Here is a 24,848-nt window from a genome sequence, read left to right as displayed (position 1 = left end):
CATTTAAATAATTTACCTATTTATATTGTACATTCAATTCAATGTAATAAATGATTATTGAGGATTATTTCTATGGGAAAAGCATTATGCTATACACTTAGAAGGATTTTTTAAAGCACAGTGCCTCTCACTGCAGATTTTATAATTAATAAAGGAGAAAAGACAAGTAAACCAATGTCCAAGATCTATTTGTGGCTATAAATATAAAGACAAAAATAGAGATAGATACTTTTAGAAAGGTATATAGTGCTATGAAAGAGGTGTCATGAAATTTTCATTAAGAACATAGATATTAGAGTTGACTTTGATGGGCACATGGAGATTTTTGGGAGCATGCTCATTCTAATGATAATAACAACATAAGCAAAACCCTAAGTGTGAGAATAAAGAATGTTATTGGAGAAAGGGATGTGGGGTATTGTGCCTATAGGATATGTAAAGGAAAGCACTTGAAAGTAATCCTGAAAATATAAATCAGAGCTTTATTACAGAGAGACTTGAGAGAAGGGTTAAGATTGAACATTATCTTTTAACCAATAGAATACAATACAATACAAAGAAAGGTTGTAAATGTTGATTTAGGAAAATCACCCTGCTATAGAATGCATTAAATATGAAAGAAAGGCTAGGATCTCATTTATTTCCTACTTTTTCACAATTCTTATATTGGTTTGTCAAGGATTATTTCACATACCTTCAGTCTTTTTCCAATAGACTTTGACCTGAAGCATGTTGTCCTGATAGAAAGGAGCTCCAATTTCTAGAAGACGAGTGGGTCTCCTTCTTTGAAAGGGTGGGAGTATTTCAGTGACTCCTTTTCTAGTTTTCCCAAGTTGATCTTCTTGAATGAAATACACAAAGTACAATATTTTACTTATTTAATAGTATATGTGTATTTTTCTGTATACACACACACACACACACACACACACACACACACACACACACTGTATGCATAACAACCTCATCTTTCAGATGAAACTGCTTTCCATAGTTACTAACAATATTTAACTGACAAAGTTTATGTCTTTTAAAAAATACTCGTCCTGGGGCAGCTAGGTGGTGCAGTGGATAGAGTATGGGCCCTGAAATTAGTAGAACCTGAGTTCAAATTCAGCCTCAGACACTTAATAATTACCTAGCTGTGTAGATACAGCCAGTGCTCTATCTACTACCTAGCTGCCCCTTCTAGTTTTCTTTAGTCTTACCACAAGGTTCTCTGTGATAAAAAGACACTTACATCCTTTGATATCTTACACCAGGCACTCCATTTCCTAACGCCAGGTATTTTCATTAACTATAATCCATGCCTAGTGACCTTGGGCAAGTCACTTAACCCCACTGCCTTACCAAAAAAACCTAAAAAAAAATACTCATAGTCTTTGTAGCCTTTGACCATTAATTATCTTTTAATTTTCTGATATTCTCTTGTCTCTAGATTTCTAGTATACTACTCTCTCCTAGTTTTCTTCCTATTTAATTTATAGCTTCACTACTCTCTCCTCCTATGTCTTTTTTTTCATCTTTTCCATTTCCTTTGGTGATTATAGTCTCCATGAACCTAGTTATCATATCTGCAATAATGATTTGCAAATCAAATTATCTGACGCTAACCTCTCTGCTGAACTCCAGTCTTGCATGAGCCATCTCAATTGCCTATACTGTAGACATCTTAAACTCAACTCATGATCTTTCTCCCAGCTCCTCATCCTTCCAAACTTCCTTATTATTGTTGAGGACTCCACCATTCTCCCAGTTCCACAGGTTCAAAACTTAGTGTCCCATTCTCATCTCACTATCTCTCACTCTGCTTCCCCATTTTCTCTGTTTTCTTAAATTAATTTTATTTATTTAAGGCAATGGGGTTAAAAGTGATTTGCCCAAGGTCACATAGCTAGGCAATTATTAAGTGTCTGAGGTCACATTTTCACTCAGGTCCTCCTAACTCCAGGGCTGATACTCTATCCACTCCCCTCCCCATTTTCAATCTGTTACTACGTCCTATTGATTTTGCTTTATAATATCTCTCAAATAACCTTCTCCTTTCTCCTCTGATACTGCCACCTCTCTCGTATAGGTACTTAATTCATTACACCTGGACCACAACAATAACCTTCTGGTCTACCTAGTCCCCAATCCAGTGCATCCTCTATTCTGCTGTAAAAATGATGTATCTCAAGTGCAGGTCCAACTATGTCACCCTAGAGATCAATGATTCCCTATCATTTCCAGAATCAAATATTAAATCATCTAGCATTCAAAACCCTCCATTTCTTGCCACTTCTTATCTTTTCAGTTTTCTTTTTTCCAGTTTTTGCAAGGTAATGTGATTAAGTGACTTGCCCAAGAACACACAATTAAGTAAGTATTAATTGTCTGAGGTCAAATTTGTACTCAGGTCTCCTGACTCCAGGACCAGTGCTCTATCCACTACCTAGTTACCCCTTCCAGTTTTCTTAAGTCTTACCACACGGCTCTCTGTAATAAAATGACACTTACCTCTTTTTATATCTTACACGAGACACTCCATTTCCTAACTCCAGGTATTTTCATTAACTATAATCCATGACTAGAACATTCTCCCTCCTCCTCAACAGATCCAGAATTCCAAGACATTCTTCAGTCCTGCCTTCTACAGGAAGCCATTTCCATTCCACCTTAAATTATGTGCCTTCCTTCTGTGAAGTATTTCCTTTTTATCCTGTATACAAGCTTGTTTTCTCATCATTGTCTGAATGTTTTTGAGTTCCTTGGCTCTCACATTTTGCTTTTCTTAGTACACCTAGACTTAGCTATGATTATGGTACATAGCAGGAACTTCATAAATGTTTACTGACTGATGTTTGTATGTGTGTGTGTATATATATATATATATATATATATATATATATTCATAAAGCATTACTCCTCTAACTAACCTGCTGATTAACACATTCAGCAAAGCATATTACATGATTCTTAGAGAAAATTGTTTACATAAATAAAAATCTTCCTCTCACTTGATCTGCTTCATATTCTATAAAAGTAGTTGCATAAGAATTGCTTTAATAAAATAATTGTAAAAATCACATAATGTTAATAAAAACTACATAAAAGAGAATAATGATGTAAATTGGACATATATATTTTGCCTATTTCATTGTAGACACTGGCAAAATTTGCCAACTTCACCCTCCAAAGGAAATATTGTCTTCAAATGTGTCAAAACACTAGCACCAAATTCAAACTAAATCATCTTTTACTTCTAAATAGACAGATGTCAGCTCCAATCATAATATTTAACAAATCTGTATGGTGTTTTAGCAAATGATTGACATTCCATATTTCAGTGGAAAGAAAAGCACAAGTGTAACTGATATTTATGTACACATCCAATCTCTTGAGAGGAAACATCAGATGGGATGAGAAGCAATGTGAACAGTATATTGTATTGGGAAGTGGAAATTCTGTGGTATAGACTATATAAACTAGCAAAACATTTGTAAACTGACTTTAACCAAAATACTAATACCAATACACACACACACACACACACAAACACACACAAAGACATTACTTTTCTGTATAAAGATACATTTCTCTCTTGCTTTGAGGGGTACTTATTTAACCAGTTCCCACAAAAAGAAAATTATAATTTGTGTAGAGGTATTTATCATTAAAATACATTTTCCTGCAGCTTTGGAAGTAGTATATTTCAAAAAGTAATTCATGATGTGGCATTTAGTGCTCTTCCTCCCTATAAAATATAATTTCCCTTGCTTATACTATGAAGTTGGTAATTATTCTTTTGTTTTGGTAGTTCTGTGATGAAATATGCCATGTTCTTATAAAAGCAGCATCTTATATTTATGAGATTATATAAAAAGCATTCAGATTTAAAATATCAGGAAACAGAAAGTTATATTCTGAATAGTACTTAACAAAACCAATCTCTCTTTTTTTATGGTATTTACCCAGTGAGAAGCAGGCAATATAGGTAAGAGCAGGTGTTTTGTATCATTTGCCATTTTTTTCATGGATTTTCTAAAGGTAGCCTTTTATCATGTAATTGCAAAGGCTTAACAAAAATGACAGAATCATTCGGTTATAAGATAGGACAGTAATCTCATGGCTACCCATCCAAGTGAAATTAAAAGCTATCCTATTTAAACACACACACACACACACACACACACACACACACACACACACAAACATACAAATCTGAATGCCCCTAAGTTTACACTATTTTTTTAATGATGATATAGCCTGGGTTGAGTTCTCCCTCAAAAAAAAAATGGCATTCCTATCATGTTAATAAAAACAGATTTATTGTTTAGTATTATTGACTTATGTTAACCTTTGTCTATTCATAATAATGGGTTTTAAATGATACTTTTATCATACTGTTCCTTAAGGAGATGAGTACCAAGGCGGGGGGGAAAGTCTTGTTCTTTTCCTTTATACGTGTGGGGAACGGGAATGGATATATTTAATGTAGATGTCTACCTTAGAATTTTCTTTTTTTATCTCTTATATATAAGGAAAATATTTTCTTCAGTCAGATGACTAATTGTCCTATTGTCTTTAAATACTTTTATATGGAAAAGCATTCAGGCTGGCTTTGCTTGGTGTCAGATGACAGTACTAAGATAATTAGCAACTACAGGGAGAAATATGCGGGCTTATCAAAAGACAAATTTTCCTGTTACAAGTCCCAAAATGTAATGGCCTTCCTCATAAGACAGAAAGTTTCCTGTCACCATATGACATCAAACAGATATGAGATCATCAAATGGCAAGAGAATTACATAAGGATTATGTTTTAGGTACATTGCCTCTCAAGTTGCATCCAGTTCTTTTAAAATGCCTTTCAGAAAAGGGGATCAATCACAAGGGTCAGCCTTATAAATTCAGGAAATCAATTTATCTAAAAATAAGTTTCTCCCATTAATGTATCATGGTGGCAATATCTTCCTCCTTGACTTGGAATCCCTATAACTAAATTCATACTTCCATGATAGATAAAAGAATAGAAGCACTGTCTCCAGAAGACCATGGCTGATTCCTAGAAAGTGAGAGCCTGGATACAATAATTCTCAGCATAGCTCAGTGGAAAGATTGCTGTACTTTGAGGCAGGAAGAACTCTTTTGGAGCTTGCCTCTCTATGACTCCAGTTGTAATAATCCCTCAGAACCTCTATTTCCCCTTCTGTAAATGAGGCTAATAACAGCACCTACCTATTCATGTTGCTATATGAATCAAAAAGGACAAACACCACAAAAGTATCAGCTATATCATAATTCTCTATAGGATCCAATAAACTCTGGTAGCTCCCTATTGCCTCCAGGCTTAAATGCAAAATGCTCTATTTGGCATTCAAAGTTCTTCATAATCTAATCTCCACCTACCCTTTTGATCTTAAACCTTACTTCCCTACAAGTGCTATTTGATCCAGTGATACTAGCCTCCTGGATGTTCTAAGACATTCTATGTCTATTCTAGGCATTTTTTTCTTGTTTCCCTCCATGCCTGCAAAGTTCTCAGTCCTCAACTCTGACTGCTGACCTTCCCCACCCCGACTTCCTTTAAGTTTCTATTAAAATCCCACCTTCAATAGGAAATCTTCACCAAATACTCAATTCTAATGTTTTCCCTCTGTTATTTCCTATTTATCCTTTCTGTAGCTTGCTTTGTGTATATTTGCTTGCAATTTGTCTCCCCTGTAAGATGTTAAACACTTAAGGAAAGAGACTGTCTCTTGCCTTTTTCTGTATTCCCAGCACTAAACATAATGTGTGACGTATAGGCACTTAAACATGTTTATTAATTATTAATTAATCTTAAATTCATATGATAAGATAAGCAAACCACCTAAAATGAAGCTTAGCAGCTATACAGAAAAAATGTAGACTAAACAGGCAGAGGGAACATGTCAAGTCATCCAAATGACAATCCCTAAATTAGGGAAGGCAGATCTAGCATTGTGTAATTGACAGACCTATGACATAGAATATGACTAGTCCCTAGAAACATGGTCACATTTTATAATACAAAGAGTTTTCTTCTCATTCCTCATTTTTCAGTTCTGTATTTTCACTTCATCTTTGTTTCTGTCTCTTTGTCTCTTTGTCGTCCTTTCAATCTGTCTGTCATGGTCTGTCTATTATTCTCTATCTGTCTCTGTCCCTCTTTGTCTGTTTTTCTCTGTGTCTCTTTCTCTGACATTGTATCTCCATCTCTTTCTCTCCCTTCCAAGAAAACTTAATTTCTCTTCTTATATAGTTTCTTCTGAAGAATTTGGACAAAAAAAGTCTGAAAAGGTTAAGTTCAACAAAATAGGTTGCCAATATAACTTAGTCCTGAAAAAAATTCATTTAAAAGACATTTTAAGCACCAAGATACAAAACTCTCTAAGCAAAGTATTTCATATTACAAAGAATGGTCATTATATTTTTACATACAAAGGCAACCCTGGGGGGAGGGGAAGAGGGTTCTATGAAATAGATATATTCTTGGGATAAATACACACACACACACATACATACATACACACACATATAATCATTGTACTGAAAATAGTAGCTTAACCCCAGATTTTCAACAAAAATGATATTCTCTGTAACCACATTCTTATAGTCTTTGCTCTCAACCAACTATTGTGGTTAGAAATAATCTGATCAACTGATGCTTGCTTGTTTGAGAGAATATTGGCAAAAGAAATCTTGGCTCCTCTCTGATATATCTGAACATCAATAAGGAAACCTTAAAGATTAAAATCTGTTAAAAACTAATATGACAGGAATGTGAGAATAATGAATTAAAAGCAGGTATTTTGGGACACAATAATGAGACCTTCTGGGCATACCTCATCCTACATCTATTAATAAATTTCCTATCAAAATCCTTGCTGTCTAGATCATTGCTATCTAAACTAAATAAACATACCTTTGCTATTGTGTTGCTTTGTTTTAGTTTTTTGTTTTTTGGAAAAGCTACACTATATTTTCCAGGTTTTCTAATTCCACTTATTAATAATTACATTCCATTCTCTTCATTGCTGGCTGGGAAGTAGTGAATAGATTAGAAAGAAATAACCAGTTGGGGGAAATGAGATAAAGATATATTATCTAGAGTAGATTGTTGTTTCTTGTTCTTACTTCTACTTGAGAACATAAAGAAAATGTTATCATTTTCTTTCCAAAATGGATGTGGCATAACAATGAATACCCCTTATTTTTTTCTGAAATTCACAATTTATTCAACTTGGGTTGAACATTTAAGTCTACTGGTGTCAAATTTCCCATCATTTCTTAGGGGAGTAAAGGAATTGTTCTGATCTAGAGAAAGATAAATTCATCTCCAATTTCCTTTCACAATATTAGAAAGTGTATCTTTTCCCATTTCAAGAGAAAGATATAAAGAAGGGAAAGGAAAGACAGAAGATATGAAAAAAAATGCATACCAAGAGAAAAACCAAGAGGCAACATGGGAGTGAAAAGAGAAAGAAAAAAAAGATTGTGGAATATTATGGAAAGAGATCATAAAGCTATATATGGAAGGCAAAATGAAACTACATGAGGTCGCAATCTATTTGTTGCCAGTTACTTAAAAAGTTTGGAATTCTCAGACCCTAAGAAAGACAGTACAGGACTCAATACCCAAGAGACTTGTTTATAGTACTGCTTACAGCTCAAATGTTAAAGTATAGGTACTGAAGACCCAGAAAAGAAAATTTTTTCCACCCAAGTCCTTGGCACCATCAAATTATTCAATATTCAAAACATGATATGATTTTATTAGTGGAAGTGGAATCCAAAAAAAAAGAGGCATTAAAACCTGGATTGCTATTACAACTGAAAAAACAAGGACCTTTGCATATGATTTCTGGCTAAAACCTTTCTTATGTATAAGTTCCCTCTTTAGAAAGGGAATCCCTTAAGAGAAGAGATTATCTTGCTTTCTATTTATATTCCCAGAGGTTTCTGTAGTGTTTTGCACTTTGAAAGCATTTAATAAATATGTATCCATTTATAAAATTATTCAGCAATTTTCTATTAGTCAACAGGTTCTTAGTTACATTTCTGACATGCAAAGTGTTTCCACTTCTTTTCCAAATACATAACACTGGATTTCCCTCCATAACACTGGATTTCCCTAACTCAAGGAACCTATTTCTTTGGAAGTGTCGATCTAAATAGAGTTCCTTGCACATTGATTTTTAAATTTGCCCAGTGTATCTAGAACCACTTGAGAAGTCACATGGAGGTGGTATTTATTATACACTTTAAAACAATATAAAAAATGTTGTCACTTTCTTTCCAAAATGGATTAGACAAAACAATGAGTACCTCTTATTTTTCTGAAATGAAACCTTAGAAATTCACAATTTATTCTACTTTGCAACATTTAAAGTGCACTGGTGACATATTTCTGTTGATATGTTTCTTTAGAACACAATTTCAAAACTTTACCTGTTTTTACACTCAAATTCATTTTGTTTCCTTTTATAGTTAAAATTTTTCATTGTATCCAAGAGATGATATGAAATACTTACTACTACTTGTTGCTTGTGTGGCAGTGAAATAAAAAGACACCTTGGCACTTTTTAGGCGTACTTGTCCCCAATAAGTTATTGCCTGTATTTCCACCATATAGTTGTTATTTGACTGAAGACCTTCCAGGATCACATAATTTTGAGACTATAATTAAAAAGAACATAAGCAAACACAAATTGAAATTTTAGAAAGATTCTAATTTCCATTGAACAGATAACTACCAATTTTAAAATGCAATTCTTAGGGAACACAAAGATAAAACATTTTACTAGTCTCAATGTAGCCTTGAGTTTTAATTTGTGTTAACTACTATTTCATTAAAAAAAAAGACACTAAACTAGGGTTAAAGCAAAATTCTAAAATTAAAACATTTTGGTTTTTGCAAGATAATGGAATTAAGTGTCCAAGTCACACAGCTAGGTGTATCTGAGGCCAAACTTGAACTCAGGTTCTCCTGACTCTAGGAATGATGCTCTATGCACTGCACCACCTAGCTGCCTTAAGACATAAAATTTTAAAAATTGTCTTTTAGTTATTGACCAATAAATCAATTAATGAAATGTAATTATTTTTAGTCCTTGAAATTTTCAAACACTAGATAATCTTGTATGTGAATAAACCTATACCTCAATAAATATAATTGGATGCATCAATCTTTTCTCAATTATTCAGGATTTTGAATGTTCTATGTCAGCTTAAAATAAATATGAACATTATGATTCTATAATGTGCTTATTAGAAGGTTTAGATGGCAAACAATTGTACCAGCCTCTGATTTGATCTTTTAAAAATCTTCATGAGTTATCTTCTTGTAACTTGACTTCAAATTTGAGAAAGTGTATGAAAGCTAAACCCTGTGGGTACCGAAATTGACAGTTTCTACCCACAAGAAATTTAGGTACTTGACCTAATAAAACCTGCAAACAGAAAAATAATTTTAAAGAAACTGAAAGAATGAGAGAATACTAATGCCTAAAGTAATTAAAGATTACTTTTTCTCAGAATTAAGCATAGGAAAAATAGGAAGAATGACATAGATTAAATTTTCATTTTCAAATATATAGGAAATTCCAGATGATGGAACTCAACTTAGGAGACTTGGAATGACTTATGCAAAGAGTCTTAGAAAATTGCCTAGCCTATTGAAGACCTTCCCATAGTGATGCAGTGTGTGTCAGAAAAAGAAAAAGAATATAAAGCTTCTCAAAGGTGAAGCTACAAAGGGAAAGAATTCTGAACATGAGAGATGACTTGTGAGGATGTACACTGGCAAGTAAAGAGAAAAGTGAATAGTACAATTTGGCTAAAATATAGAGTTCAATAAGAGGGAATTAAAGTAAGCCAAACATGATGAGTGACTAGATAGATTTCAAGGTCAGTTCCAGGAATTTGTAGTTAATTTAGAGCCAAAATACCACTGTAGATTTTTGAAGAAGATAATGGCATTGTATTTAGAAAGATTATTTTAGTGGTAATGTACACAAAACTTTGGGGAAGAATGAAGCAAAGAGATGAATTAAGAGGACATTAAAAAAGATGATTAAGTGAATATATTAGATCTGAACTAATATTATGATAGTATGAGTCAAGGGCAGCTAGGTGGTGCAGTGGATAGACCACCAGCCCTGGTATCACAAGTACCTGAATTCAAACTTGACCACAGATTCTTTTTTTTTTTTTTAAGGGTTATTTTTGCAAGGCAATGGTGTTAAGTGGCTTGCCCAAGGCCACACAGCTAGGTAATTATTAAGTGTCTGAGGCCTGATTTGAACTCAGGTACTCCTGACCCCCAGGGCCGGTGCTTTATCCACTGCGCCACCTAGCCACCCCTTGACCACAGATTCTTAATAATTGCCTTGCTGCGTGACCTTTAACAAGTCACTTAACCCCATTGCCTTAAAATAAAAAAAAAAAAAAGATAGCATGAATCAGAAAAAAAAAAGATGTAAGAAATGTGGAAATAGAATGGGCAGGAATTAACAACATATTAGATATGGGTGAGGAAAAAGAAATAAACATAAACCTCAGTAACTCATGAGAAATAGAGTGGTATATTAATGTTTCTCAAGGGATAGTGATGAGTTCTGTGTTATATAGTTTGAATTTGAAGTGAAAATTGTACATTCAGATGAAAACACATAAGTGAGAATTTAGTATTAAAGATAAGGAGAGAAATTCAAGTTGAAAATAGAGACTTGGAAATAATCTAAGCAAAGATGACATTGTAATCACTGAAGCAGATGAGACTATCTCCCAAAGCTCTGCATTTTGGAGACAGAGAGGAAAACTGCACTAATTTTTGAGAACTGAAACTATGAAAAAAATTTTATTCAATTATCCTAGTTGAATTAGCCAGAACATTCCATTCCCTTGAGATTCTGGTCTATTGAGATTTTGTTTTATTAAGTTCTGTCAAATAATATAAAATATTTGTGATGCTATCAATAAGAAATTCAACCTGTAAATCATGGGAACTTGGAATTTTTTTTTGGTTGGTTTTTTTTTTGTTCATATCCTTTGACCAAATTATTCCCCTACAAGGATCTTAATTCCTTTTCTTATATCAAAGAAGAATACAACTAGATCAGGTGTCTGGTCAATTGCCTTTTCAAGAAACTAAAAGTTAAATAAAAATGTATATTGTTTTAGTCTTTAAAGTGTATAGGAGTTTTTAGTTCAAAAAAAGAAACAAACAGTTTTCAGGAAAACAAACTTTTTTTTCAATTCCTAGGGTATGAAGCCAATTTTTAAAAACACCATAAATCATACATCTTGTCTCAGGAGAGACAGGATTTAGAGCTGGAAAGGACCAAAAAGATCATCTAATCAAGTCCTTCATTTTGCCCAGAAGCTGGAAGAGATTAAGTGACTTGACCAAGGTCATTTAGTTAATAAATAGAAGAGATAGGTTTTGAACTTAGGTCCTCTATTTCTTTTTACTCATTTTCTTTAAAAAAAGAGAGAGAGAGACTATCCCCCTCTAGCTCTTATTTTCCCTAAAACATGAATAAATTGAGTAGAAGAGGTTGATTCCAGATATTAGGTGGTTTTTTTCACAGTAAAGGGATTTAATTGATAACAGCGAATTTATTCTGGACAAGGTTCAAAAAGACCTGAGTTCCAATCCAGTCACTGACACTAGTTGTGTGACCCTGGATAAGTCATAACCTTGTTCTGCTTCTACAGCTTTATCTATTAAATGGGGATAATAATAATTCTTCCCATGGATATTATGAGGATAAAATGTTTTTTAAATGCATTACACACCTGAAAGCACTACATAAAGAAGAAGCTGAATAGTATAGTGAGACAAAATTTGGACTTGGAGTCAGTGGCCTGAATGACGCTGTTACTAATTTTGGGACTCTGAGTAAATCTCTTTAGCCTTGGTTTCCTCATCAGAAAAAAAAAATCAGGGTAATTATGTTTAAACTATTTACCCCCACAGGATTGTTATCATTGCAGAATTTTGGAAATTTTAATGAGCTATACAAGTGGAAACAATTATTTCCAAAAATTCTTACAAAATAGATTCTAACACTACTAGGTATCAATTGCAGGCACAAAAGAATAAATATTGGAAAACAAATAAGCATCTACTATTAATTATGTCATACATCAAGCTAGATTTATAATATTTATTTTTGTGAACAGATACTTAATATAGTCAGAATTCTGAAAAACTTGTTCCTCAAAGACTGACTTCCAAGTTCATAGAATGTCATCAAAGACTGATAATTTAACCATAGGCAATCCTTTATACTATTTATGCCTAAGAAAAAATGTTTTGATGGATATCCTTTACTTTTTACCTAAAGTAATAAGTAAATCAAAATAAAATGAATATCCCTTATGTGAACAACTTCATAAGAATTTTGGGACATCCCTTAAAAAAGATAAAAGCAACTGACATACTACATCACTATGAAAAGGACTAGGACAATGCATTAGGGGTAACCTAGGAAAAGTCTTTAATATGTGCTCCCCATGTTCCCGTAAGTCACATTGCCAAATTTCTATTGCTCAAGGAAAGACAATTGCCTTTAAATCTTTGACTTAGGAAATAGAGATACCCAGGATAGAGGACTAGAAGCAATATACATGAGAAACTCTTAGAGGTCCTCTATTTTCCAATGTGAAAAAATATGAATCAATCATTGAACTATTGGCAGGCAGAACAGCCCACTTGTTGGTTTCTTCAAGTCATCAGATACAGTCTTGAGAGTGGCCACCATTATAGTATAACTCAAGACTTGTTAGTCCATTGGTACGTCCCAAACACACCAGCTTCGCCTCTCTAAGCCCTAAAAAGATTGCAGATCAACCAATAAACAAGTCATTTTCAGAGCAAAGTGTTTGGGAACCAATTACCTTTACATGGAGAAGGAAATAGCACTAAATATGTCAATAATAAAAGGTCAACCATGCTGAGGAAAATATGTGTGCTATAAATCAGGAGGTAAGCGAGTCAATAGAATATCATGCAGATGTTTGCATAGAGTTTGGACTAGCTATGCTCTCACACAAATATAGGGAACATTACAATTGACTGTCTTATTAAATGAAATGTGAATCACTAATGATAATGCTCTCCCCAGAATGCACCAGAATACCATACCCAGTGTTTAGTATGAGCATAATAGTCACTTAATATATGTTTGTTGATGTATTGACTTGACCTCATCTAAACTCCAGATACATTTATGATGCCATGGTCAATCAAGCCAAAGTTCATTGAGTAACTAAATTCACAAGTAAAAGGGAGCAAGAAGTTGCCAGCAGTGAAACAAAGTCAGGGATCTTAACAGGTAGTAACAGAAAAGATGATAAAGGAAAGTGGTAGGTGATGATATGATGGATTATCTCAAGCTAAGGGCATCATCCTTTTTCATTGGTTTATTAGATTAAGCAATTCTGACCTTTTACTGTAACAAATCCAAAATCACACTCTAAAATAAATATCTCTTATGGAAAATTCTATGTTAGATAAATTTATCTATTTGCAAAAGTAAAATGGATAAGTATTTTGTTATAGGTACTGAGTATAATACACAGGTTACTATCAGCTTTGTCTGTCCCTAAGCTTAGGCTGGTTTTATGAGTCACCAGTCTAAAAGAAGAGAACTGGATCACGTAAATTCACATTTTCCTTCATAATTCAAGTGATCATATATTAAAAATTTCAAAAAATCACATATTAAATATCCCTAATATTCAATTAAATGAAAGAAGCTAGAACCTCTTCAGCTTCTGTCCTGATTCTGACATAATTACTGGCCAGAAAAATATTTTTTGCTTCCTGTTTCATTTGAGAATCCTATCATTTTCTAAAACTTCTATTCTTTTAATAGAGAAGAAACAAAGAATCATGAATTCCTGAAAAATCTCTTCAGAATTCAAGTAATGTTGATAAGAGAAATCATACAATTTATACAGAAAATAATATAATGGAATGAATATGGGAATATGTCTTCACAAGGCAATCCAAATAAAACCGCATAACACAGAACTTAAATAATCCTGTTATAATGTATAGGAAGAAGGACTTTAATGATATAGAGACTTCCCAGATGATTAAATTTCCTCTACCATTTAGATGATTATTTAGGGAACTAAGAGGTTAAGTGACTATCCCAATAAGTGCTTGAAGCAAAAATTGTAAAAATTACAACTTGACTATATAACCAGTTCTATAGCGACCATAATATTCTGGTTCTCCCAATAAAAAAAATACCACAAAAGTAAGCAGCCTGGGTATATTTTTAATTAAACAATTTTTTGTCTTTATTTCAATTTTGTTGCATATTATATATTGTTTTTGTTCAGTTGTAACTGTGCGGTCCCATTTGAGGTTTTCTTGACAAAGATACTAGAGTAGTTTGTTATTTCCTTCTTTAGCTCATCTTATGTAACATGAGAAAACAGAGGGAAATGGGTTAACTGCCTCATTCAAGGTCACATAGCTAGCAAGCTTCAGAAGCCAGATTTAGAGTCAAGAAGTCTTCTTGATACCAAGCCTGGCACTCTTATCTATTGTATAAATGAATACTTTTTAAGTGCTTTTCATATTTTAATAATGAGAAATATGATTTCTGATCACTATAAATCATGGCATCTCCATGACACTAAAGATAGTATCATGAGTTGTGACCAAAAACAAAACAATCACATGGTGATCAATTTTCTCATGATGAGTACCTCAGTCTGAGGTAGACTTTTCCTTAGATGACTGGTGAAGAATATAATGTAACCAATCCTCTATTCAAAAATCTTTCTAATTTGATGGACCCATCCAGAGCTTGTACTCTACCTTCTAGACTTTAAGATTCTCTTGATACCATAATGAGATATCAAAGAAGCTCTTTAGGGGAACGCATTTTTTATACTGTCACAATATTGCAAGATTAAAGCATTGCATACTAAAGGAAAATTAAATAAACCAGATAAATTGTTTTATATCAGCTATACATATGGTCCAGGATATTTAATATCATTGTAATCTCATTTCAGAAAAATCTTCAAAAGGAATTTTATCCTATCCTAATATATATCCTAATAACTATCCTAAATAATTTCAGTCGGTGCAAATATAAAGAGAGAGAAAGTATGTATGGGGGAGGGGGGCAGAAAGAGAGGGAGAGATTCCCCTCACAATTATTTTCTATTCTCTTGAATTTTTAAAGAACTGGAATACAGATACAAATATCATGCAGTTTTTTCCTCCCTTTACAGTAATCCTAAAAACCAAAGGCCCACATCTGTGGATAAACAACTCTGGGTTATAGCCTTTTCAGTTCCTAAACATCTGTGAAAGAGATAACTGAAATTGTTTTTTTCCCCATTTCTATGAACTGTGACTGTCACTTGGGCATGAGTTGAACAAAGAATTGAGTTATATTTTCCTTCTAAAGCCAAATTCAAGCATTTTAGGTGCAAAACTGTCAAAATATTGTTGTCTAAACTGATTTTGCCTATCTCCCTGTCTCTGTCTCTCTTTTTTATTTATATATGTGTATATTAATATACACATATATATGCATATATTTCCTTTATTTCCTTTAGCCTGTCCAACCTCAGTAGAAAATTTATTTCTCAGATCTATTGTACTCTGCTTCTTTCCAGAATACCTAGAAAATCAAACTCTTTCTAATATGTATCTTACCCCATCAGTTGTCTTTCGTCTCTTCTTTTTAGATGGTACAAGTGACTTGCTTCTAACTGTCCAACTCCAAAAGACTTTGTAGTGATGTACAGGAATGTCAGGTTCTTCTGGTGCATCCCAAATAATCGTTACAGTCACACTTCCATCACTGTTTGTAGTGGAGTTGGCAATTCTGAGATTGGCTGGAGCTGGTGGAGCAGATGGATCTGAAGCCCGGAATAAAATGCAAAATTATTACTATCTCACCAAGGAGGATCCTAGGTCTAGCTATTTGATATAGTTAATGATAAATATATTTATTTCTGTATGGTATAGTGTACACACCATACAATTATCACCTTCCTAAAGAAATAGTGAGTCACAAGACAGTGATCCTAATTTGAAGGCTACAACGAATCTTCCAGATGTTTAACAAACGAAAAACACAAACTTACAGCTGTAGCATTTCATATGCCACAATATCATTCATCTGGCATCATATAGGATTTAGCATGTAAGGTTTTCCTACCATTTAAAAACAATTGGGGATGAGGGCAAGCAAAGACATTTTACTCATTCAAGTAACTGCCTTCCTTTAATAACATTAAAGAATTTGATCCATGTAGGCTGATAAAAATCACATACTGTGATAAGTAAAATCAAAGTGCACCATTTTGTAGCCATGCAACAAATTGGATGGTTTATATACAATATTCATTTTTGCAATTTTAACTTTTCTGCTCACTCTCAGAGTGAGTGCCTTCTCAAATGTCAAGCAAGAGATTAAATTCTGAAATTATGATGCTACAAATCTTTCAAAAAGAAACCAGTCTGAAGTTGACTAAAAGTGTGTTAAAAGAGAGCAACTTTACTGCATTGTATGTATCAGACAGTAAGAATTGATGCTTCTCACCACAAATGCTTTGCAGATGGACTTTCTATAAAAGGCAGGGTCACAGGGAAACGATGTCATCACCTTTAATGTTACCATGCTGTGTATTTTAGAGGAACACTAACCTGAAATTATCAAGCACTACTGTCATCGTGATACAAATGAAAAAAAATCTCAGTAAAGAACTCTCAGGTTAGGTCTTGGATTTTTTTTTAAATAATAATGAAAGTATTAGGGGAAAAACTGAACACTTTAAAGAATAATAACTTTTACTATTTTAAGAATCTAGGAGATTAAATAGAAGTTGAGCAATACATTTATGGCTACAATTTATGTATGTATATATGTGTATATAGATATAGATATATGTATATACACATGTGTGCACAGTGTGTATGTTGATCACTAAGTGGCCCCGTCAAAAGAATATTAGGAATGGAATCAAGAAGACGAGTTCAAATCCAACCTCGGATCCTAACTATATGACCCTGGGTGAGTTATTTAACCCTGTTTACCTCAGTTTCCTCATATGTAAAATGAACTGATGAAGGAAATGAAGCTACTCCAGTATCTTTGCCAAGAAAATCCCAAAATTAAGTCACAAAGAATCATACACAAGTTAAATGACTGAAAAACAACAATATGTGCATAGATACAAAATATGTGTCTATGTGCTATTGTTCAGTATCTACATATACACACATACATATGCATATATACTCATACCTATATTCACATGTTTAATTTTATATATGTATATGCATATGTATATATATATATATGTATATACTTTTTTTCAAATATATAAAGCTTGACCTGATTTTCTATACTATTTTCAAAGGGACCCCTCCCATGCAAGTTGAGGGTAGTTCATAACCTGAAAAACCTGCAAAGGAGGACAAGTATCAATTATAGATATATTTTATTAATATTTAATATTTACATCATATATATTTACATGTATGATCTATATATGCATATTTTATAAATATAAATATCAATTATAAATATATAAATATAAGTTATGAAATAAAGTAATGACTTGAGTTAACTCTAGCTTGAAATAGTACAAAGAAAAAAGATTTCTCCTTCCTCTGTTGTAGTAATCAAACACCAAAAAATAATAAATGATGTGATATTCTGAGAGCAAATCTATTTTGTGTTCAAGTTGTAAAAATAAAGCATTCATCCACTGGAAAGTAAACTGCCTGAAGTTGGGAGTTATTATTTTTTTCCCTAATTCACAGTTCTGAGCACAGTGCTTTAATTATAATAAGTACTTGATAAATGTTTGTTGAATTGAATCTAACTGAATTTCCCAGAAAATTTCTACTCCCATGTCTGGATAAAAGCTAGGATTTTATAAAATACATTTTACTAAAATAATTCTTTATGATGCACATGAAAGCTTATAAGATGAAAGTATGGTTTTACATGAACTTTACTCACATTCTAAATTCTTTTAGTAACTTTAAATTAAATGACTCTTCTAATGTAATTCCATGGATTATAGGAATCAATTAATTATGATCAGTTATCCAAGACAAACTTACTTAACATCAAACAAGTTACACTATCATTAATGTTCCAAAAATAATAGTAAGAATTTCATATTATCTTGATATTCTTCCCCAAAGTCCATTGTGATTACAGTAAACCAAACATAATATGTATGCAAATTCCACAGTATTCTTAGAAATATTGTACTTATTAATAAGTAGGGGATAACCAGTTCATAGTTTTTCATAGCAAAATCACAACTCAATGCAAATAGGGACCAAACTACAAATGAACTCCAGAGTTGAAGTGGAACCTGTTCAAAAAGAACCAGGAAAAATAAGTGTCAGATTTTCAATGTGAACATTTGTACATTGGAAATGGGCAAATGCTAAAAAATAATCAGAATTCTTTTTTAAATATATAACAAGAAAATAAAGGAATATAATTAATGAAGATTAAACTTAAAAAGTATATCCTGTGGGCATTTTTATTCTTGGAGAGGTGATTTTTAGATATTTTACTAGCATACTACTTTTGTTCCCAAGATGTAATCAATGTACATAAGAAATGAATCATAAATGTAATGGATAATGCATAGGCCTGGAGTTCAGGAGGACCTGAGTTCAAATCCAGATTTAAACACTTAATAATTACCTAGTTGTATGACCTTGGGACATGAATCTAAATGATTATTGCATTAATTAGTGAATATTCACTGTAGAATAATGAGAATAGAAAAATAATATGAAGAAAATAACCCAGTTTATGCATATGTACTCCCATCTGCAGAAAGGGACAAGACCAAACAGTTCAACATTGATAGGGACACTTATCCATTTTGAAACAATTCAAATCCCTTTCTCAATAATCAGACTATTAAAAAAACTGCCCTGGAATGGAATATAACCAACCTAAAAACTTTCTTTTGATATTTTAATGTAAAATATACTTTTTATGTAGCTTCTATGCTGAAAATTATAGAATTTTAGTAAGGAGTTAAAAAGTCATCCAATCCAATCTCTTCACTTGATGGATAAGGAAAAAAAGCCACAGAGAAGTAATAAATCTAAGGATGCTCAGGTAGTGATTGACAAATCCTAGAATTCAAGTCTTTTGATTCTCCAGCTATAGATCTCCTTCACCAATATTTCTCAAACATTTTGGTTTCATCACCTACTCTTAAAATTATTGAGGACTTCAGAGATATTTTATGTGGATCAGACTGATCTATTATTATCTCATTAGGAACTAAAAAAAATGTTACTGTTATTATGAAAATAGTTTTGATATCGCAGACTTTGTGAAGGACCTCAGAGATTCCTAGATATCCTTGTACTACAGTTTCAGAATCATTGTCCTACGTAAATCTGCCTTTCAAAGTTGTAGCAGATTCTAGAAAGTATAACCTCTTTACAAAATGAAATATGTTATTGATAGCTTGAAAAATTTAAGGAATAAATTCATTCTAATATAGGCTCACATTCTCATTTCTATTTCCTCATGAGTACCAAAGCCAATAAATGTTGCATGTGTATGTTAGTCAAATATTGTGAAAAATATGGAAGGTAATGTCACATGGAAGCAGTAGGGGAGAGTAGGAATGATCTCCTATAGAAGGTAGGCTAACTCTCAAAGGAAGTCATAGAAATTAAAAGGTAGAGGTGAGGTTAGAGAACATTCTAGGCACAGTAGACATCCTAAGAAAAATCATGAAGATGGATTGAGATGGATATTGAATGTCATGTGGAAAGAATAGTAAATAGGTTAGTCTGGGTCATAGTGTAAGGAGAAAGGAATCAGGTAAAAGATGACTGGAAAAGGACAAAGGCAGATTTATATAGGACAATGGTTCTGAAACTGTGGTGCAGAGAAATCTAGGAATCCCTGAGGTCCTTCAAGTTGTGAGAAGTTTGAAATAGCAAAGAGGTAAATTTATTTTTTCATTTATTCAAGAGCATGGATTCTTAATCTGGGGTGAGCAAACTTGATTTATGTTGTTTTTGGTTATATGTTGATAACTATTCCAATGTAACCATTTTTCTCTGTAGACCTACATATTTCATTTTATGTCTTAAAAATTATTCTAAGGATGGATGCATAGACTTCACCTGACTGCCCAACTGGTCTAAGACACAAATATGATTAAGAACTACTCTACTATGCTAAAGGTAAAAGGGTACCATTATTGTTTGTTGAATTGAGGAGTGGCATGTAGTATAAAGCAATTTATACTTGTTGAAGTGAAGTAAGGAAGATACTTTGATTTGAATTACTCCTCGATCGTGAAGGATGGTAGTAAAAGATAGAAACAGCCTATTATTTATTTTTTCAAGTGAATACCATTTCACCTTACCCACTCTTTCCTTTCAAATTTCCAAGACAGTTAAGCCAACTTTTAATATAGAAGCTATAAAGGCATATTTCTATGGAATCTAGCCATTATTAAACCAGGCAGATAATAACCTTTGTTTTGTAAAGAGTTTTTGCTGTTGCTTTTGTTATTTGGAGTTAACATCACTAACTTTGTTAGTGCATAGATCAGTTCCTCTAAACAATTCTAATAGCATCTAGTTATTTTATTCCAAATAAAAGGGATTGTTTAAAATCATTATTTCTTGTGTGGGTTTTTCTTTCAGGATGGAATTACTAGTGTATATTGGGTTATAAATTACCAAGGAAAAGGAAGCAGACGACATTGTTTTCCCAGCACATAAGTACCATACTGGATGTGATTTCATGCATACATTACTGAGTGTTAGTAAAACTAGAACAGACACCCACTTGCAGTCATAAAGTTCTCTCTGTTGCTCCTAAGGGACCCATGAGTTTTTTATACAGTTGCACAGCTGGTTTATGTGTACCATTTCAAATGGGCAGAACTCAACCTTCTACATTTGCCTTGAAACTATTTAATGACTGGAAACTTGTCTGCAGTGCAGCTTTTCAAAGAGTTACAAGTTGTAGCAGTCACAGATACTGCCAAAAGATTCTTTTGGAAAAAAATCAGTCATGAAAATAGAAAAAAATGACTTTGAAATTATAACTAAACCAAGTGTTATATTTATACTTAGAATGATATTTCACAAAAGAGTGTGTGTTGTCATTTCTTTATATATATATATATATATATATATATATATATATATATATTATATATCCATATATACATATGTGTGTGTGACTATCCAAAAGATATTCCTTGGTTTTTTTTTTTTAAAAAAAGGTTTAATGTTATCTATTATAAGAAATTTTGCTCATCAGCATAAGGTAGGGGAGAATATGATGGAATTAGTTATTCTAGATGCTTTCTCATAGCACTTTTATAATTGTAGCTAATTTTCCTTTAATGTTTTATATACATATATATATGTATGTATATATGAGTTTCTAGATTTAGCAGATCTTTTTGTAAACATTGTGAATATTCCCACACAGTGTGTAGTGTGAGGAGCTTCTCTCCCCTGACCCCCCCCCCCCCTTCCTGGAATATTTCATTTCCATAGAGATTCTGAGCTTCATTTTTATCATCTTGTATTTTTTCCCATGATGATAAGTAACTTTTTTTTTTAGATTTTTCAAGGCAATGGGGTTAAGTGGCCAGAGAGTTTTCAAATGAAAAAATTAAAGCTATATATAATCATATGAAAAAATGTTCCAAATCATTATTGATTAGAGAAATGCAAATTAAAACAACAATGAGATATCATCTCACACCTATTCAGCCAAAATGAGAAAAAAGGAAGATGGTTAATGTTGGAGAGATTGTGGGAAGATTGGAACATTGATGAATTGCTGGGGTAGTTGTGAACACATCCAACCTTTCTGGAGACCAATGTGGAACTATGCCCAAAGAGCAATAAAACACTTCATACCCTTTGACCCAGCATTTCCAATTCTAGGTCTACATCCAGAAGAAATTATAAAAATTGGGGTAAGTTCTACATGTTCCAAAATATTCATAGCAGCTCTTTTTTTTAGTGGCAAAGAATTGGAAATTGAGGGGATCATCATCAATTGGGGAACGGCTAAACAAGTTATGGTATATGAATACTATGGAATACTACATGAGAAAACCATAAAGGGTCGGACTCTAGAGAAGCATGGAATGACTTATGGGAACTGATGCTGAGCAAAGGGACTAGAACCAAGAGAGCCATGTGCACATCAACAACGTTATTATTTTATGAACAACCTTGATGGAAGCAGCTCCTCTAGGCCGCCTAGAGAGCTAGGACAACTGTATTTGACTGGTTATGGATTATATATCCTCAACCAAAGGAAAACAAAACAAAACACACAGAAAAAATCCTTCTGAATCTGATTAACACTTTATAAAAATTATCTCTTATATATCGCTTTCCCTTAAACCTAAATTCTCATTCCAAAAATTACTAATTTGTAAACATATTTAACAAAATATGTATGTAAAATATTAACCTGACTGTTCCCTGCTGAGGGGAAGGGGGTGGGAAGGGAGGGCAGAGGGAAATTTTCTAACTTGTAAGTATGCTTGTACATATGAATGAGAATAAATAAATAAATTTAAATTAAAAATAAAATAAATTAAAAAACGAGGAAGAGAGGAAATGATTTAGGGCTACTATTTTAAGAATGTTAAAGGGAATAAATCAGAAATGAATAAAAAGCATTCCCTGAATATAGATAATGACCTAATTGAAGGTAAATAGCATTATTTTGCTTTTGCTCTCAATAAGTACTAATAGTTGAAACAATCTAAATAAAACAATCAAATGAATAGTTAAATGTTTAGACAGATGAATAAATGAGAGACAGATAAATACATAAACATAAGATTAAAATTAAATTTAAAAAAGCCTCCATCTGATACAAGCAATTTATTAACTCTATCAGATCAAAGTATACAGAGTTCTCATAAAGAAACTACTGATGAGAAAAGAAGGAAATGTAGGCTTATTGTAGGATGATCTGTCTTTTACTTTGATTTTATGAAACTATTTGGTCTTTTAGTATACTGTGCCAGGTCACACCGTTTCAATGATTACTTTGAACTACTTGCTCTAAAAGAAGTCCTTGTACTTTCCTTTGTGTATGGCATACCATATGATGCCCACACCTAGGCATCTCTCCTAACAGCTGTGCAGGCGTAATCAACTCATCTTGCCACAAGCCTTGTTGCCCTCATGATTTGGGTCATCCCTATCACAAACCATGTTTCACATCAATAGAATGTGACACAGTACCATGATATTTGGGCTTTATACTTCTTAACAAATAGAAAAATTAACAGAAATAGCTCCAGCTGCTGACCTTGCCCAATAATAAAACAGAAATGTTATTATTTTTGAGGTATTTCATCTTTATACATCAGTAAACATATTTATGATTTTTTTATACTTTAAAATGCTTTGTTACTTTTTATTCATATATATCATCATTTCCCAAAATCAAACTCCCAGAAAGCCTTATTTGAGTGGAAAAATAATTAAGCAAAACTGTCTAAAATAATACAGTAACTATTACTACCTGTAACTTCAATTTTTGTTTTTACACTCTATTGTTTTTATTAGAAAGAAAGGATGTTTAAACTTAGTTATTTGGTCATTAGCATTGTCTTTTAAGATTATATTAAATCCACATTCCAAATTTGTGAACTCAGTTGTTTTCGGTGCCAAACAGAAATTAAACACAAATGAGTTAATCGTTGTCCTATAAAAAACTGTATTTTAACAATAGATAAAATATTATGATGTTCACTATATAGCAAAGTAAGGAAGATCCCATATTATAAACAATTAGCTACAAGTGGTTAGAGATTGGGCTACTTTGTGACCCTACGTACACTCAAGTGGAAATAATAACATGTAATGAGATAACCAAAAGGCAGACAATAAGAGGTAGGAAGAGGAAGAAGGAACCAAGAAAATATGTCAACCAAGTAATAAATTTATAAGTAATAAAAATTCCCTCTACAAAGAACATTATGGCATTGTGAATTTGGGAAAATAAGAGTTTTTCAAGGAGACAAGAATCTTTGTTTACACACTTAATTGGTTTGATAGTTTGTAATGAACTAAATAATACCAAGCTAATTCAAAAATACATATCAAACCAGATTTTCATTTAGAATAAATTATCAAATAGTTTGAATTTTTTATGAAAATAAATTTCATAGCCAGTTAAAATAAGGACTTTAAAGACATTAAATATACACTATACATTTCTTTAACAGTTTTATTCAACTTTAATGAAATTGAATGGTAAATGGAAAATGTTCACTTTTTCTTCCCTTTCTGTCCAGGCTGTAATGTTGACTCATCTCCCAAGAGTTTACCTACCACTACGTCATAGAAACTTCTTCATCCTGAAAATTCACTGTAATCATGGCCAACTTCTCTTACTGGAGAGTACCATGGCTATGTAGTCTCTAACTGGTTTGATCCTCCCAGAATCTCCAATTTTAGAAGACCAAGGCCAACTGTATCTTCATTCCTCTGCTTTGCTATATTACTAATCCTTCTCCACAGGACTACTACAGTACTTGCATGCTGGTTATGCCTCCCTTTCCAGTTTCTTTTTATGCCTTCCCATATCAGAAAATAAACTCCTTGGGGGCAAAAATTGTCATTTTTATGCTTATATTTGTATTCCTAGCAATTGGCATAGCACCTGGAACATAGTAAGCACTTCATAAGCACTATTAGACATATAAATTTTTGTCTACATAACTCATATAGACTAGATAGCTATTTATCCTTCACTCTACATTGTCTACATCAGGACTTAGACTATTATTTT

General features: G+C 32.7%; 1 protein-coding gene across 4 annotated transcripts in view; it reads right to left on the bottom strand.

The window, feature by feature from the left end:
• ANOS1 (anosmin 1) overlaps positions 1-24,848 on the bottom strand; it is a 246,491-nt gene that overhangs the window by 33,214 nt on the left and 188,429 nt on the right. For 3 of the 4 annotated variants that reach the window (XM_074213594.1, XM_074213597.1, XM_074213596.1), the window contains 3 exons: positions 15,701-15,906; positions 8,538-8,682; positions 695-841 (listed from right to left, as the gene is read on the bottom strand). In XM_074213594.1, coding sequence (XP_074069695.1) covers positions 695-841; positions 8,538-8,682; positions 15,701-15,906 — 498 coding nt within the window. The remainder of the gene's footprint in view (positions 1-694; positions 842-8,537; positions 8,683-15,700; positions 15,907-24,848) is intronic. The other variant, XM_074213595.1, reaches the window with a different exon arrangement.

This window comes from Macrotis lagotis, chromosome 1, assembly GCF_037893015.1.
Source record: "Macrotis lagotis isolate mMagLag1 chromosome 1, bilby.v1.9.chrom.fasta, whole genome shotgun sequence".
Lineage (NCBI taxonomy): Eukaryota > Metazoa > Chordata > Mammalia > Peramelemorphia > Peramelidae > Macrotis > Macrotis lagotis.
This window is presented reverse-complemented; position numbering and strand designations above follow the sequence as displayed.